Source organism: Cibotium barometz, chromosome 41, assembly GCF_041138505.1.
Source record: "Cibotium barometz isolate CiBa-2024 chromosome 41, ASM4113850v1, whole genome shotgun sequence".
In the NCBI taxonomy this organism is placed as follows: domain Eukaryota; kingdom Viridiplantae; phylum Streptophyta; class Polypodiopsida; order Cyatheales; family Cibotiaceae; genus Cibotium; species Cibotium barometz.
The window spans coordinates 2996718-3015437 of record NC_141086.1 but is presented as its reverse complement, the minus strand read 5'-3'; the positions used below and the strand labels follow the sequence as shown (position 1 = coordinate 3015437).

The 18720-nt window shown below is 38.5% G+C and overlaps 1 protein-coding gene across 2 annotated transcripts; it reads right to left on the bottom strand.

The window, feature by feature from the left end:
- Positions 1–421: 421 nt before the first annotated feature.
- LOC147614603 (toll/interleukin-1 receptor-like protein) lies at positions 422–2115 on the bottom strand. 2 transcript variants are annotated; one of them, XM_086779870.1, is made up of 3 exons: positions 1366–2115; positions 1207–1278; positions 422–1157 (listed from the first exon to the last, which is right to left on the bottom strand). In XM_086779870.1, the coding sequence occupies exons 1-3, from the start codon at positions 1905–1907 to the stop codon at positions 1091–1093; spliced, it is 681 nt and encodes a 226-aa protein (XP_086635996.1). In that variant the 5' UTR covers positions 1908–2115; the 3' UTR covers positions 422–1090. The 2 variants fall into 2 exon arrangements, with proteins under 2 accessions (XP_086635996.1, XP_086635997.1); XM_086779871.1 differs by having other exon boundaries at positions 422–1278.
- Positions 2116–18720: the final 16605 nt, after the last annotated feature.

Sequence of the window (18720 nt, the reverse complement as noted above, 5' to 3'; positions counted from 1 at the left end):
ATCCTTTGTGATGAGGTTGTGGTCCATAATTATGTTTAGTTTAGCTTGGCATTCTTCATAACAGTTGTGTGCTTTTAGATAAATCATCCTCCTCAGCCTCAAGTCTTCTTCATTTAGCATTTGAACATTTGGAATCTACATAGTATTCTCATATACATGTGTTATTATTAGTAATCCTTGAGTAGGTTCTAGTCTTGATATCTTTTTCTAAAGTAGGTGTTTCTTCCATTTCTTCTTGTATATCCTCTGAATTCTCAAATTCAATACTAAAGTCGAATTTCATTTCTCCTTTTGAGAGAAAATTGTCGATTTATGCTCAATGTGGCTGACCGTGCATGTATTTTGCATTTATTTTTCACCTAGGATCCAGTCATGATCCAAAGGATCAAAAGAATACACAACAAACAATGAGAACAAAGAGGTACAATAAAATCATTCAGAGTTTGAAGAATGCACCACAAATGAAGATCTTCTACCTTTGATTTCATCAAATGAAATCAATGAGCCAATATGCAATAATGATGTTAATACATCTACCTATTCTTCAAGTATTGGAGTAGATCTTTACATTGATAGACTTACACACTATCCAATTTTGAGATTTCCAAACAAGAATATTGCCAAAGGCAGGTGTTTTAGATAGATGGTCAAACATAACCTTCTTTCTTTTTTTCTCATTGTCCACTTTTTTCTCCCTTGGTTTCAAGAATAGGAACACCTCCGTCTCATCAATTCCTCTTGCTCCTAACTAGAGACCATTTGTACTTGGACATCAAGTAAAATGTGTGGTTTGCACTCATGATCAAGATATTGCAACTATGTTGGTAATGTGCTTTTCCATGTTGTTAAGTCTTAGGTTTCGGGTTTGATTACTTTTTGACAATACATCATCAAATACTAACTCAAACACAAGGACAAATAAAAACTACATGGGGAGGAATCCTCAAAACACAAGGACAAATAAAAATTGCATGGGGAGGACTCCTTAAAATAGTCAAAGAAACTCAAGAACTAGGCTCATCCAAAAAGGGAACTACAATCTCAAGACTTTTTTTAAAGACACAAGAAGAGTAGGAAAAACAAAGCTCACTCATGTCAAATGAGTACTAAGGTGTTTATAGTTTTCCTCCTCAAACAAATTTGTATGTGTTTCCTCCTCACACATGGACCCTCTCATCCAAACCAACTGCTTTGAGGTCATCCTCCACGGGAATCCTGCTGCTTTGCATCTCCTGTGCTATCTTCTCTACGAGAGCTTCCAGCAACTGTCCTTCACGTCTACACATAATTTGATAATATCGCATAGATTAGTGACAAGTGAGAAGATTAACAACAAAAAACGGTTGCAAAACAAAAGTTTCGTACTTGTTAAAGGTCTCCAGGCGGAAGCCCTCGAGCCATGAGGCATCACACAGAGCATCTTCCCACCCCTTGATCGTGCTTTCGCTGTGCTTGCCTCGTCTTCGATGGTCCTTGATAGCTTTTGCAAACGGCCCGTCATTCTTGTTTCTTAGGTCTTCTGGCTTCACGTCGTCATAGAAGACCGGAAATAGCTTGGCTTTACGAGAGCTCTTGGTGCTCTTCAGCATCTCTACAAGTTCATCCAGACACCACCTAGACTCTGCGTAATTGCTTGTAAAGATGGGCACTTGAATGATTGCTTTTCGGGCAGCTTCCAGCATGAAAGGGCGAACATCGTCTCCTTCAGGGAGCTCCTCCATGTCCAAAAATGCTTTGATCCCACGGCTTTTCAGGAAATAGTAAAGCATATTTGCAAATCCACGCTTCACGCGAATCCCACGATGGCTGATAAACACCGCATGCGTGCCGCTAGACAAGTGCAAAGGCTGATGAGCAAGAGCTGGGGGCGGAGTAGCTTCTGTGCTCGGGGAGCGTCGAACATCCATCTCTCTCTCTCTCTCTCTCTCTCTCTCTCCCTCCCCCCACTACGTTTCTCTTCCTCTGCTTCTCTCTCTCTCTCTCTCTCTCTCTCTGCGCTATGTCAGTGAGAGGCCTCTCGTCTCCATTAGAGGAGACAGGCTTTTAAAACTTCGCCGCAATGGTTTCAGCCGGCTCCTTCCAGGTAATTTCTTCGAGTCATCCTTCCATGTAATTTCTTCGAGTCAAGGAAGGCTCCTTCCTGGTAATTTCTGCGAGTCAAGCACGATGTCCCAGCACTGCTGTTGCTTTCCTGACAGCTTTTTCTCATGAATGATGGATGTGTGTGTGAACAGCACTCACTGCACAGTGAACTGTATAGATATCTCTGCACCGGATTCAATTATTCTTACTTTCGCATAAATTCTGTGGCTTTGGGGAAAATGTTTACTTTTGCATAAATTCTTTTTCCTTTTACTTTCTACTTTTTACTGCACAGTGAGCTGTCTCTAGGGAAAATTTTTACTTTTGCATAAATTCTTTCCTCCTTATTTGGTAGATATCTGCAAAATAGATTAAATAAATATTTTAAGTAAACTTTTTTATTATTAATATTTTTAACATATTTATGGTTCTTTAAAACCCGTATTTGCTTGCATATTTTAGTAGCTTTCCAATTACGTTTGCTGATATTGGAGAGCACTCCAAGAATACGAATCTACGTAAAAAGCTTTATTAGTTTAATTTTTTTGTATATTCTAAAATTAAAATGCTTACCCTCTATTGAGCAACTTGAGTTTGTGTTGTAATGGAGAATTGTTTTCCCATAATTCCTCATTTGAGATTTAAAAGCAAGGTTAATATGAGGTTTAACAAATAATAAATTTATTGTTTATACGTTTTTATTTTTATATATTGTTACTTTTGCCTTCTTATTCATTATCTTGCCATATCCAAGATTTCCTTATATACTACATTTTTTGTTGTATTTTCTTTAAGATTCTTTGTTTTTGTCTCTATGCGTTCTTCTTTAAATAAGAAAATCTTTAAGGTATCTGATGATTTTGCTTGAAATAATGCAACATATTATTGTCTATGAGGAGTGAAGACGGGAGTTGATAGATATAATCCTAGGTTTGACGTTGTGATTTGTTTATTGTCATACAGAATGCCAATTTTATTGGGAATTGTCTTCTTCTCATTTCAAATGGAAGTTCTATCAATTCCGGTATGAAAGTTATTCTTGGTATGAAACTCTTTCTCTGATATTTGTACCTGAAAATATATTATTTGGTTTTATTTTTTATTTTTTATGAAAATGTCAAATCATAGATATATAGTTATTCTTATTCAATGTTTTTACTATTTAATGCAAGTCTCTTGGTTGTTTCTTCACAATCATGCACCACCTCCAATCATCTTCTCCATCCTTGACCTTTAGCAACCTGTGCCGCCAGGAGCTAAGAAGATTAATATTTAGAAAACATTATAGCATATATATTATTAAATTGATTAGAGACTCGGAATTAGAGAGACAGAGAGAGGATAAGATAGATAGACAGAGAGAGGATAAGATAGATAGACAGAAAAAGATAGATATTTATCTAAGTGTTTGAAAGAAAAGGCTAAACTATGTTATTTGAATTATAAGCTCAATATAAACTTATAACTATAATTGAAAAGATAGATAGTTCAAGTAATCTAACCTTGTAAAGTCTTTGTGTATTAAAGACCAATTGAAGGAGCATGCATCTATCCAAAATAGTAAACCTAGAGTTTGAAAAAAAAACACTTAATACTATTTAATGCAAGCATCTCTCTCTCTCTCTCTCTCTCTCTCTCTCTCTCTCTCTCTCTCTCTCTCTCTCTTGCACACACAAACAAACAATCATACTTACATTAATATACATAAATTTATTTTTGTGTCTTTTCATTCTTTGATCTCTTTGCACATTATTATAATGCCCACCTTCTGATATTTTTGGCTTCAAAATTGCATTATAAATACATATTTAAATAAGAGCATCCTTGCTTTGTAACGGCCTCAGGTCTGTAGGCTTGGGGCCCCCTTTGATATTGTATATCCTCTTTATGCTCCTTTTAGGAGTTTTTCTCATTAATTCTAATCTTTGCCCCCTTTTTTTAAAAAAGTTTATTCTTTCAACACATGTACACTAAGTTGACGATCCTTTATAGGAAACATTGATTGATTAAAATAATACCAAGCTCTAATTACATCACAATGAAGTAGGATCCTTGTTATTAAGGTAATACACATTAATTAAGTCGAGACTCAATAGTTAGCGGTGTAAGCTCTAACCATACGATATGGCGAAATACCTCTTTAACTAAGGCGTGCTCTGTTGATCCTCACATCCATTCATCAGTGGGGCTAGATAAACGATACCTACATTCTCCTCAATTGCCTTGCTATGGATGGTTGCTACCATATCAGCCTTTGGCATGTGGTAACCTTTGCTTTTTTATAACTCCAACGCCCAGCTGCCTGAATCGATCACTACACCATCCCCGCGCAATGCAAGAAGCAAAGCCCCAATTGATGGCATCTGCATATGGACTCCTCAAATCTCCAATGAACTACAGCAATCCATTCATCATGATGTTAAGATGCACGCTAATCACAAAATATAACTCATCGTGTTCACGTTAATCACCAATGAATGAGCTGATAAAAAACATTACACTAATTGAGCACCAATATATTTGTGTTCGACATTACCATTGTGCTAGATGAGGCAGCAGAGGGTGAAGGGGGAGGCAGGGCTGCCCTAGCTTCAACGTCGCCGAGCTGCTCTTGCAAAGAGTGGATAGTGGCCTCGGTGAGGACCCGATGCTTTGCAAAATCTGCTTGAGTGTGGGTGAGGAGGTTTTCTACTGTCTGGGCCAGACTCATGGCTTCCTGATGCAGGCCTTCAATTACGGTAAGCTCGTGAGATGACCGTTGTATGGGCTATTATGACTTGCTGTCGGAGCTCAGTGATGTGAGCAATTGCAGTGCCCAATTGCTCGGTTGCTGATCAAACTTCTTCTGGAGCTCCATAAACTGAAGGTATGTCTGCTATAGGTCTTTAGACACTGCACCCTCCTAGGCCTTGGCTAAGAGCCTCTCCCGTTTTGGGACATCTGCACCACCTCTTGTTGCCTGTAGATGCACTCTATCATTTGGGTGATGAGCTCGCGTGCCATATGTGAGAAGCCAAGTGCAAAGTTTGGAACATCTCCATGGGCTGCATGTATGCTCTCTACATAAGCCTGACTGGAACTGAAACTGCCCGAGCAGACCCAACGAAGAGTGTTCACGGCATCCTACGTGTGGCACCGGGGGGAGGAAGGGCCAGCCTTTGCATATGATGGCATCTCTTGGAATATTTCAGGAGGCAATGTTTCAAACAGGCTTCTGTTGAAAAAATATGGTTTCCTCTTCTCTTCCTCTTCCTCTTCGGCCTTCTTACTGGCTTTTGTAGCTGTTGCAAGTTCCTCCTATGTTGGCCTGGGGTTGGGGGGCAGTAGAACCTATTCTATGACATCTAGCGCGTGATGGGGCCTCTTCACTGGGGTGGTGGATTAGGAGAACTAGATGGTGAGGGTAGAGAGATCACCGCCGCATCTGGCCGGCTTAGCTGGGTTGCCCTTGGCAATTCTTCCCATCCAACACCATAATAGAGGACCCTAGTCACAACACCATAATAGAGGACCCTAGTCAATAAGGTTGCAACAGTAGCTAGCTTTCCTTGGGGGTTCAAGAAAACTGCGTGTAGCTCTCTGAAGAGATAGTCGGCCCAATTCACCATCTTGCTCTGGTGGACTCTAGCCAATGTGGTCATACTACAGTGGTTGAATTGGTCGGTCGACCTGGTAGTAAGTAGAAACTGCAAAGCTCTTATAGGCATAACCAGATCCTCCTGTGCTATGTTCCCCCACTCGACTCCATCCTTGTTGGGGTTTCCCTTGTACAGGCCTCTAGTGAGCTTTGTTGCATTGTTGAGGCAGACATATGGCTGGATCATATGAGGAAACGCCAAAGCATTGCGCGCACCTTCTCCACGCTCATCAACTGCACCTTACGCCTCTACCCTTCGATGTCCAAGACCTCGCCTGTGTGTTGATTGGCGCCATAGCTCTCTGTGAAAAAAAATGTGTTGTAAAGGTCGGGGCCCCATGGTTCCAAAGTGGGTAGTGTTCCCAAGCTGAGCGGATCAAACTTCTGTACCACCGCGGGATCTGAAGCAATAGCTTTATAGTAGGGTTCGGTGAAGTAAAGGAGCTTATGCTCCACCTTATGATTATTTTTCATAAGGGAATGGACAATGTGTCCATTGATCTACTTCATCAAGGCCTCACCCAAGTGAGAGAACTGGTCGGGTGCTTTGCATATTCTTTAAAGCCGCCACCCGGCAGTCTCTTCCTCCTGATAGTAGTGTGATGGAGGACTTCCTAGGAGGAGTCACAGACTTCAGACATTGTGTGGGCTAGTAGGTGAGTGTAAGAGCTTGGGAGGAAAAATTTCAAGAGTTTGGCTAAGGGGAGAGGCAAAAGTTAGAGAATAGAGAGGGGGGGGCATATTTATAGTACTAGGAGAAGGGCATTGATGTGGCAAGTCCAGGGAACGGACATGTGATTGTCAAGGAACGGCCGCGGAAAGTGAAGCAAACGGGCATGGTAGTTGGCCAGTGTGAGCGAACGGGCATGAGATTTTAGCAAACGGGCGTGGGAACATGAGCGAATGGGCTTTTTCTCATGAAATCAGCAAACGGCCGCGGAAAGTGAAGCAAACGGGCATGGTAGTTGGCCAGTGTGAGCGAACGGGCATGAGATTTTAGCAAACGGGCGTGGGAACATGAGCGAATGGGCTTTTTCTCATGAAATCAGGAAAGAACGTCCGTGGGAGACTTGGAACATCCGTGGGCCTGGCACGACCGCGGGCTTAAATCAAATGGGCATGGGAACTTGTTGAAGAGGCAATGGCCATGGCAAACTTCGAACGGGCGTGGGTGTAAGATTCCTCGCCCCAGCTTTTGAGGTATATAGGAGTAAGAACCTCCCTTTCTGATCTTATAATTATTCCCCTCTCTGAAATAAAAGAAAGATTTTATTTTACCTTGTTTTGACCTAGAGAGAGAAAATGTCTAGAGGAAGGTAGTCCAAAATTGAGATATTTTTTGATATAAAAATCCTCCTAGTGTCTAAAATAAATTCCCCTGAAACAGAAATTCAAAAAGAACCTTCCAATGTGCAATTGGAATTAATTGGAAATGGGTATAAAGGACCTTAGCCTAAGGGTCTAGATTTTCAGAAATTTTTGGATTATGATCCAATTAAGGTTCCTATGGGCCAATAAGATCAATCCATGTGTGGGGAGGAGATAAATCTAATTTGTAAAAGAAAATACCCAAAAATGAGTAAATACTCACATAAGATGAAGAGTTGACTATGTACAAGGGTTATTAGTAAAAAACTATGAGTATTACTAAAAAATGTGATATTTTGGGTATAATGATTCCATTTTGACACATGTGTAAGGAAGGGGAGTCCCTTCAAGGAGGCGCCTACTTCACATGCTTGAATGAGTTTTAAACTCAAAAATAATGTGATATTTTTATCTCTCCTCTCTCTTGGATCAAACCGAATCAAAAAAGGAACCAAACTAGGTCCAAATCTGGTCCAAATTCAACCAAACTAAATCTGGAAAATTCTAGAAATCAGTTGGTCTTGGTTAGAGCCTCCCTCTCCTATAAATAGAACCTGAGCCCTTTGTAAAAAAATAGGAGAATTATACTATGCCAGAATTATGCTGAAATAATGATAATTTTTACTATTCTCTAAAATTCTCTCCAAATTGAAGAAATTGGAGCTTCCCTCCTTCTTCAATCTCCATTGGTGGCTCCATCAACATACCAAACCAATTGATTGGTTGGGGGTCTCTACCGTGATCAAAGAATCAAGCAATTTTGTAAGGTAAAGGGTGAATTTTGATCTTTTTCTATAATTTCTCAATGTTTCTCTCTTCTCAACCCCTCTCAAGCTTGAGAAGCTTAATTGGAATGGCTTTTTAATACTATTAAAGTTAATTGATGAATGGTGGTAAGAAAATACCTAAATTTCCATTTATGCTTAATTTTAATGATTTTTATGATTTTTGTCCTCTCTAAAATGAATATGATGTTATGCCTCATTGAAAAAAGGCATTCCCCTCTCTTCTTTAGTAAATCCAACCATTCTTTATCCTAGATGAATGATTAATGGATAAAATCAAGCTTTTCATAATGTTTCTCTTTGATAAGTAGAAAATGTTTACATTAGAATGATTTAAATACTCTTGGTGAACTTCTAATTAATTTTAGAGAGTTAAAAATTAAAAAATGGTCAGCCATACAAAGGAGGTTATGGCGAAATTTTCTAAAATTGTGAAAAATAAGTTTTATTTTTTTTATTTCAAAAGAGTAATTCCCTTCCTATATGTATTCTTAAAGTGTTATTTTTCATCCTAGGTATAGAAAAATGCATACTAAAAATATTTTATTAAAAAAGTGTTACTTTCTTTAGAATTAAATTCTATGCATAGGAGGAAGCATATTGAAATTTTTATTTTGATCATAAAGAGTGATTTTCATCATAAATGATTCTAATGCATAAATGGATGCATAAAATAAATTCTTTTATATTAAAAGAGTGATTTTCATCATAAATGATTTGTATGCATAAACATATGCATAAAAGATATTTTTTTATATTAAAAGTGTGATTTTCATCATAAATGACTTTTATGCATAAATAGATGCATAAAAGAAATTCTTTTATATTAAAAGAGTGATTTTCATCATAAATGATTTGTATGCATAAACATATGCATAAAAGAATTTTTTATATTAAAAGAGTGATTTTTATCATAAATGATTTGTATGCATAAACATATGCATAAAAGAATTTTTTATATTAAAAGAGTGATTTTCATCATAAATGGATTTTATGCATAAATTAGATGCATAAAAGATTTTTTTTATATTAAAAGAGTGATTTTCATCATAAATGATTTGTATGCATAAAAGATTTTTTTATATTAAAAGAGTGATTTTCATCATATGCATAAAAGAAATTGTTTTATTATAAAAGTGTGACTTTCATTAGAATTGAATTTATGCATAAATAGATGCATAAAAGAAAGATTTTATTTGAAAAGAATTATTTTTCATTGGATTTAGTTTTTATGCATAGGAAGAAGCATAAGAGAAATTCTTTTAGTCTAAAAGTGTAATTCCTACTAAATTGGATTTATGCATGGAAAGATGCATAAAGAATTTATTTTAATCCAAAAGTGTTATTCTCATCAAATTTGATTTTATGCATAGAAGGATGCATAAAGAAATCCATTTTTATTTCAAAAGAGTTATTTTCATCAATTTTGATTTTGTGCATAGAAAGATGCATAAAGAATTTTATTTTTAATTTAAAAGAGTTATTTTCATCAATTTTGATTTTATGCATAAATAGATGTATAAAGAATTTTACTTTTAATCCAAAAGAGTTATTCTTATCAATTTTTATTTTATGCATAGAAAGATGCATAAAAGATTTATTTTTATTTCAAAAGAATTATTTTCATTGAAATTAAATTTATGCATAGATAGATACATAAAAGATTTATTTTTATTTTGAAAGTGTTATTCTCATTGAAATGGAATTTATGCATAGTAAAATGCATAAAAGGTTTATTTTTAATTCGAAAGTGTTATTTTCCTTAAAATCGAATTTATGCATAAATAGATGCATAAAAGGATTTTTATAAAAGTGTTATTCCTACTAAAGTTATCTTTATGCCTAATTAGATACGTAAAGAATCTTTATATCAAAATATTAAAATTCTCTTTCATTCTATGAATGGATGGATGGAAGAATATGAATTAGATAAATGTAAATGGATCAATGGATGTAGATGTCCTGTGAATGGGGATGTGAAAATGGATGTATGGATGTAGATGTGAATGTGGATGTATGAATGTGGATGTGGATGTGAAAATGGATGTATGGATGTGGATGTGGATGTGGATGTGGATGTGGATGTATGGATGTATGAATGTGGATGTGAAAATGGATGTATGGACATAGATGTGAATGTGGATGTATGGATGTGGATGTGGATGTGGATGTATGAATGTGGATGTGAAATTGGATGTATGGATGTAGATGTGAATGTGGATGTATGAATGTGAATGTGGATGTGAAAATGGATGTATGGATGTAGATGTAGATGTGGATATAGGGATGTGGATGTATGAATGTGGATGTGAAAATGGATGTATGGATGTAGATGTGAATGTGGATGTGGATGTGAAAATGGATGTATGTATGGATGTGGATGTAGGGATCTAGATGTATGAATGTGGATGTGAAAATGGATGTATGGATATGGATGTGAAAATGGATGTATGGATGTAGATGTGAATGTGGATGTATGGATGTGGATGTGGATGTGGATGTATGAATGTGGATGTGGATGTGGATGTATGGATGTATGGATGTGAATGTGGATGTGAAAATGGATGTATGGATGTAGATATGGATGTGGATGTATGGATGTGGATGTGGATGTGGATGTATGAATGTGGATGTGGATGCATGGATGTCGATGTAGATGTATGAATGTGGATGTGAAAATGGATGCATGGATGTCGATGTAGATGTATGAATGTGGATGTGAAAATGGATGCATGGATGTCGATGTAGATGTATGAATGTGGATGTGAAAATGGATGTATGGATATAGATATGGATGTGGATGTATGGATGTGGATGTGGATATGGATGTATATGAATGTGGATATGGATGTGGATGTATGAATGTGGATGTGAAAATGAATGTATGGATGTAGATGTGAATGTGGATGTACGAATGTGGATGTGTATGTGGAATAATGAATGCGAATATGTATGTGAATGGATATGAAGTCGATTCGGAGCGAATGGATGAGGTGAATCATAATGTGAATGATTAATATAAGATGTAAACGAATGAGATGTAATGAGAAATGGAGGTGATGAGACGTAATGTAAATTAAGAAAGATAGGAATGGATGTTATGTGAAGTGAATGAATCTGATGTGATGGGATGAAAAATGATGTATCTGGTCAAGAAATGGATACACATATGATTTGGATCTGGGTTAAGTAATATGGATTGATGTGGAACAATCTGGAAAGACGCGAGTTCATTATAGAAACTGTATTTGTGAACTGTTTGTAAATAACTGTTTTATGTCAAGAATGCTGGGGAAGCATTTTAACTATCTCGAGAATGTGGTCGTGGAGACCTACCTGATAAAGTTGTAATAGCTAATGGAGAGTCAACGGAGGACGTCTCGCGTAGCAAGGTCAGCCGAGGTCTTGACCAGCCTTGGTTCGATTTAAATGGTGAGCTTCCGGTACGGTGGATGAGGGACCAAGGAAGCGGCCTATGAGTGAAGCGCTAGGTGACCTGCGAAGGATCCTAGAGGGTGCTGACCATACGGTGCTCGGGCTCTGGGTCGCCGAAGATACCCACACGTGTGTCGTGGAAGATATTGGAACAAGGAGTAAGAGTTGTTTTCTGAAACCGGGCATGGATCTGGTTGATTGACCTTGCTGGTCCTCAACAGATGAATCCATGGCTCTTTTATATGGATCTATTGGTTGATCTTGCTGATCTTCAACAGAGATTCCATCTTGATTTTTATAAGTGATTATATTGCCGAGTACTATGAGCTAGGAACTGTTGAAAAGGCCCCTGACAGGTGGTCCGATGAAGGGATGATTGGAAATAAGGATTCAACCAGAGATTTTGAGGATTATGATCAGTGACACAATGGTTTCATTAAAGGATTGTTTTAAAGATATCTGATGCTGAGAAAAGGGCAATTTCATATTGGGTGTGTAAGTGGTGTGACTAGTTTTATGTTTGCATGAACATCCAGCTAGGGGGCCTGGGAACTCTTTTCCCTGGTACCTGGGACAAAACCTAACCAAATTCCTAATTGGATCCCATCACTACAGTGGTTGGCTAACCCATGGGATTGGATGGGGTTAGGCTGGATGGATCCATAAAATGAGACTCAATTCTGTTATAATACGATAGATGAAGTAAATCCCGGATAGTAATTGTTCTATGGATAAGAATCAACGACTGTGCCTCTTGATGGGGAAAAAAGCGTTGATCTCTATGATCCAAGTGCAAGTTTCTTCCTTTGTTTGACCGAGTGTTTTTTTTGGTTCGATCGGATCAGTTTGGTCAGTCATAACCTTGACTACGTTAGGAAAAAGTTATCCTGTGGAATCGCCCGTGCTTTTCGGGCAAAGGAAGTTTTTCTAGGTTCGGTTTTGGAAAAACCGATGGATTAGTCTCTTGTCCGGATATCCATGGGCGAGGCCCCGAGTGTGGGACCCTGCCCCGTGCAAGAAGTGCTACTTCCATTGCTAGCACCCCTGAATTTGTTGCACGGTGGGGTCAGGGATCTTACAGTGGGAAAGTTAGAATGCCTGTGACTTTTTTTTTTGTGCACCCTGTACTAGCAGGTTTTGTACACATAGGCTATGTTGCCATCACCACTTTGGGGTTTTTTTTTAACACATAGGCTATGTTGCCATCGCCACTTTGCGGGGTTTTTTTTTTACACATAGGCTATGTTGCCATCACGACTTTGCGGGTTTTGTACTGATCGTCACAAGTCCAATTTGCCAAGACAAGGAGTCGATTCTAGTTAGGTGTTGGTGAGTAAGTGGGAGTTACTTCCTTGAGGAAATCAGGAGCGGTTCGCAAAAGGAAGTACCTAAGGCTGGTGGAGCTGATGATGGCATTTCTGTAACCTCTGGTGGTAGCCTTACACAATGAGTGGTGGGGGGGTTGTTAACGTTGAAGGTATATCTGTAAGGAATTCTATCAGCAGCAGCAGCATGGCAATTAGCTTGGAGTTTTTGCTTACCTTGGCAGGTGATGCCTTGGGCATCCATTTCAAGGTAAGGGACGATGGAGTGACACGAGGTGGGGGTTTGTATTGGGGTGATTAAGGAATCCAAATGTGAGGATTGCCCTCATAGAAGTGTTGGGCACGGAGAAGAGGTTTCAAATCCACTGAAGAGTTGATTTTGGAGGTTGGCGTGGAGGGTTTGGTTTAGGGATATAACTCTTGGGCCTGCGCGCTTGGCCCTCTCCCTGTAGGCTTGAGGTTGGCGAATTGGTTGGCGAATTGGTTGGCGATGTGAGGGATAAGAAGCATTGGATGCATGTGGACGAGGGGGACAGTGAGATCTTTTAGGGATCCACAAGTGTGATTCACCTTCATAGTAGCCTTGTCCTGTGAGGAGCTTCTTAGAAACCCACAGGTGAGATGATGAACTTTGGGGACTTTTGTTAGTGGTGTTAGCTTTGTTCGTTGGGTTAGTGTGGCTTGATGGGGCACCAACTTGCGAAGTGGCGATCTGAGTGCGAGTTGCTACTGTGCATGGTGGTGGTGTGGGAGTTAGAGACATTTGTGTGGTTGGCATGAGTAACGGCCTCTTTTTTAGGGGGATGGATTGGTAGGGTGAGGTGACTGAATAATAGTGGGTGGTGGAGTGGGGAGTGCTTGGTCTAGGAAGGCAGCGGGGGTTGGCTCCTCATCTATCATGAGAGCAGCCAGTCAATGTGGCATCGGTTATGTCCCATCCATCCTCTGCCTAGGAGGATCTCTCCATGCATTGTTGCTACAGGCATCACATAAAACTTTCCTTCCAAGGGATTATTTCCAATGTGAAATGAGAGTGTAACTATGCCAATGCAATGAACATGCTGTGACGCAATCGTTGTGATAGTGGCAGGGGTTTCTTTTAGTATGGGTTCCCCAAGGGAACACCAAGTTTCATATGACATCAAATTGTAACTAGACCTTGTATCAACAAGAGCTAATTTTTGGACAAAGCTTGTTGGGGTGGTCATTCCTAGCCGCGGCTGAGAGCTGGCTTCACCTCCTAAACTTCTTCTTCTTCTAAGTCAACCAATTGGGCCACGTTGATCATGATATGCTTTTGCCTATGCTTGCCTTGCCTTTCCTTGGCCTCTTCTTGTGCAGTTTTTTTCATATCCTCATGGTCCTTCTTCCGTTGTTTTTTATCATGGGGGTGGCTTTTAAAGTGGCCTCTGTGAGAGGTCCATATTAGCGTACCATTAAAGTAACCAGCCATCTCAACACCGTCAGGTGTTTCAATGTGCATAGCGCCTTGTGGGGTTATCTCAGAGACTAGAAAAGGTTCTAAGCCTCTGAGCTTGAGATTTTTCTTATGTGTTTTGGTACTGAATAAGAGGACTATGTCTCCCTCATTTATCTATTTATCCTTGAGCTGGTCATCAAACCATTGTTTGTGCCTTAACTTCTCTACAATCATGTTGTAGATTGTAAAAAGGCAGGTTTTGTCAAGCTTTTTAAGCTTGAATAAGCAACAGCTTAAGGCATTTTTGATGAGTTTTTCGTGCACTATGACATGTAGACTAGGGACTAAGAACTCCATGGGCATGACCGCTTTTATACCATAAGCTAACTTGAAAGGGGTAGTATTGGTTGCAGCCTTGTATGAAGTTCAATAAGCCCAAAGTGTAGCGGAAACTTCTGTTTCCAATCGTTGTGGCTAGCCTCCATGGTTTTGGTAAGAATGGCACACAAGATTTTGTTAGTGCTTTTAGCTTGGCCATCTGCTTTTACGGGGGTAATATGGGGAGGACTTCCTGTGGGTGACAAGGAACTCTTATAAAAGGAATTTAATTACCTCATTAATGAAATGCATTAGGGCCAAAAACGTCTCAAAATGGGCTGTGTAAGGAATTTCGCTAACTTGCTAATTAGTAGAATGTTGACGGTCAAAACGGCTCCAAATTTAGCCGTTTTGGGTATTTAAAGCGTATCTATCTGATTGAATACGTATCTAAGTGCATATTTTAAAATCTTAAAAAATAGATCGTTTTCATGCTACTCTTTAATGGCTCGTCTCGAAATTTGTCCTCTTTCAGTGACTACGCGGCAAAATGACCATTCTCTCCAAACGCGCTCTTATCCATTCTCCAAAAAAATTTCACTCCTCTGCTTCTCTAAAAATTTCACAAGCTACATCTCATTCTCATTCTTCTGTGTCTCTCATGATCTAATAGCTCTGCTTATACTTTTTGCTCGGTTAGTAATGAGTGATACATCTAATCGTAAGTTTCATTTGAACATCAAGCTCAACCAAGAGTATGCAACTACACGGAGTGTCTACCAAAGATCCCTATCATGTGCAAATGAAGCTCAACATCTTCGCAACGAAGGAAAGAAGCATATTGACCTATGGACAGATGGAAGTCTATATCCACCGGATCCCAAAACAGGAAGGTATCCTTCTTTTCACACACCACATGATTTGATTAGATTTGTTGGTGATGGGGAGGATGGCTTACTTGGTTATAGTTCAAGACTATCTCAATCACATATTAATTATGCAGAATATACTACATATCTTCAAAATACTTCATCTTTGAATGCAACAAAAATTTTAGAACTTGAAAACGAAATAGTGTCTTTGAAACAAGAAAATGATCAATTGAAATCCTTAAAAGAAACTCCAATAGGATTAAGAGCACGAGTAAAACGAATGCGGGATGTAGTTAACTTAACAGAGAGATCTGGACAAAGAAAAAAAAGGTTAAAACTTGCAAGAGATCATGTTACTAACCTTCTAGGATTTGACATGTCTAATGCTCAGGAAAGGGTGAGATTTTTGAATGAGCTTATGAATAGGTCGGATATCTTGAAACTTTTAGAACTTCCTGAAAATCAAACTCAAAAAAAACTGGTCTTTCAACATCTATTAAAAGATATGGACTTATTAGTCCAGCCTTCCCAAATGCAAGAAGTTTGTGACACAGTGGGAGTGAGTAGAAAGGGATACAGAGCCATCTCTAAAACCTGGTTCAGGGTCCTTAAGTATTACAAAATCAAAGCTTTTGGGTTGCCTAGACCTCACAATGTTGGAAAATATAGAACTATGTTAAATGAGGAAATTTCTAAACATTTCAGAGAGTATTTCCATATTGAGGGAACAATGCCATATGAGAGACAAAAAAAAAATCATCTTTTGAATACAACGTTTATAATAATATTTGGATGAACATTAGAAAAGTCCAATCTTTTATGGTGAGATATTACAACATAAGAGAAATAGATTGTGAAGGAAAACTTGTATTTGTTTTAAAATTAGATGAAGCTCAAATCCAAAAGTGTCAAAAAATGGAAAGAATATCTATATCCCTAATGAATAAAGCATTGGACTATAGTCAGGGTAAGCTTGATTCTCCATACCACAAAACTCAATCAGAAATGGAGCTATGGTGGATTGGATCAGCTCAGGTACCAGTAGAGAGTCATGAAACATTAAAGTGGCTCTTCTCAAAAACAGACATTCCTTCAGTTATTCAGAGCCAGAATACAGGTGAACACCTTCATGTTGATGACATAGGTGATTTCATTGTGGAATGGCATTTGAGTGCCGACCTCAAGGCGTTGAAGTGTATGTTTGGTGTATGTGGAGGAGCAAATACCAAATATCCATGTCTTTATTGCATGGCAAGCACAGGGACAAAAGAATGGCTTGCAGAAAATGAGATTGGAAAACCACCATCCAGAAATAATGTGAATGTTGTCGATTATCCAACTTCTGTTAAAATATGGGATCCAATTCTACCAATACATTTGAAAAATGTGCATATATGTACACTGCATGCAGAGATAAGAATCTTGGACAAATTGCTCAGACTTCATCTGGACTATGCATATTCTATTAAGCCGACTAAACTTGCAGATGAGTGCATAGAAAAGTGCGAAGCCTTGCTCTCTCAAATGGGTTTTCATGGTGGGGAAGTGCATCTTAAAAAAGATCCTGTTCTTTCTGGAGGTACAGGTGATGTTCTGCAAGATGTTTCAATGGGAGGAGCAAAAGCGAGAAGATTTTTGAGCAACCATGACACCAAACAAGTCAACGCAATGTGGAACTGTTGGAAACAGCTGTGTGTCATCACCACAAATGTCAAAAGTAGACCAGATGTAGCCAACAAACGTATGGAAGTTTGGAAAAAACTCGACAATTTTTCAAAGTCCTTAGACGACAAGTTGGTTCAAATACTTATGCAGATGATTTCAAAAACGCAATAAAGCTTTTGATCAAAGCTATCACAGATGCCTGGGGAGAAAAAGACATAACTTATTACTTGGTGAGTATTCAGACTTATCAAAACAGTTATAAATTGGTGTGTCCAGACTTATTACTTGAAATTTCTTAAATGTACTAACAGAAATTTTCTTTGTAGCATATTCTTTACTTGCATGGACCATATTTTGCTACAGAAGGACCACTTGCAACATGGAATACACAAGGAATGGAAAAGTCTCATTATCAAGCGAGAACTTCCTTTTTTAGATGTACCCGAAGAGGAGGAGGTGGACAAAGAAGAAGCAATGCACTAAACGAATTATTCAATTGGTTCTACAGGAGGCAATTACAAAGGATGAGATCAAAGACCCAGCAATCTGAAACTACACCAACACCTCAAGAAAGAGACTAATGATTACTAACACATTTGTACCTCTAACAAAAAGTTTTGCTGAAATAAAGTTGGTCCTTGCAAAATATTGTGTACATTAGTATTTGATTCTCTTGGGACTACTTGGCATGTCACCTCTGTATCTCAAAAATTTTCTCCTTCTATAACCTCCAAGGAGATTGATATTTGACACCTCAGCTGCAGCTGCATAGCTAGAGTAGCAAAGAAAGTATCCTGCTCTTGAGGCATTGAAACCTGCAGCATATCCAAAGATTCTAAGAGCAGCAGCTCTCTCTAGAAGCAAAACCTTGTTAGCATTTATTTGAAGGGGAGTATATCCCATAAACCTTGACAACACCTTGAAGGCAAATATTGGCAACTCAGCATCTTCAGAGAAGTTCATGTGGAATGCACAGAACACAGCCTTATCCAATGTAGGCAAGTAGTGCATGAGAGCAGATGAAGGCCTTCTTGACCTTGTTTCTGTAGATTTCACTCTGGTGCCTCTAGCTCTTCCCAGAAAATCATCCTTATCAAGCAATTCAATCTGCAAGACAAAAACCTCAATTAAAAAAAATTACAATCACAATAACATTTAACAAAGGATTAAATGGAAGCTACCTTCTGCAACTCATCCTCAATTACTACTTTGTCTTTCATCAAGTTGCAAGAGCCAACCCTTTCCACTTTATCAGAATCTGCCTGAAGCTTGAAATCTCTGCCAAAAGACTCAATACCTAACTCAATTAGCCTGTCCTCAAAATCCTCATCACTCAAGGAAGGTTTCCCCTCTTCCATTTTTTTAAGGCACAAGGCAAGTGCATCAGTAGTAGCAGGGATAAATGAGTTGTCAGATGTTTGCAAATCAAGTGCCAAAAACTCTTCCTTTGGCTCTACTTCTGTATCAATAAAGTCTTTGGCCACTTCACAAGCTTCTGAAATCGCTGCAATACAGTAGTCTTCTCTGATATTGAAGAGACATTGAAGATAGGAAAGAGGAATAAAATCTTTCTCATTGATATAAAAGAAAGGAAGGTTTGGAAGAGTAACAGAGGATTCAGATATACTTGCTACCTCTGAAGGCTCTTCAGTAATAGTGGAAGCCCTAAATTTTGCAACATCAAGATTTGCACTTTCTCTCTCCTCAGCTTGAACATCAATTTCTTCCTCTTCTAAAATTTCACATTTCTCTAACTTTGAAACTGTGGTGACAATTAAGTTTTCTTCCTCATTCTCTGCATCAATTTCTGGTT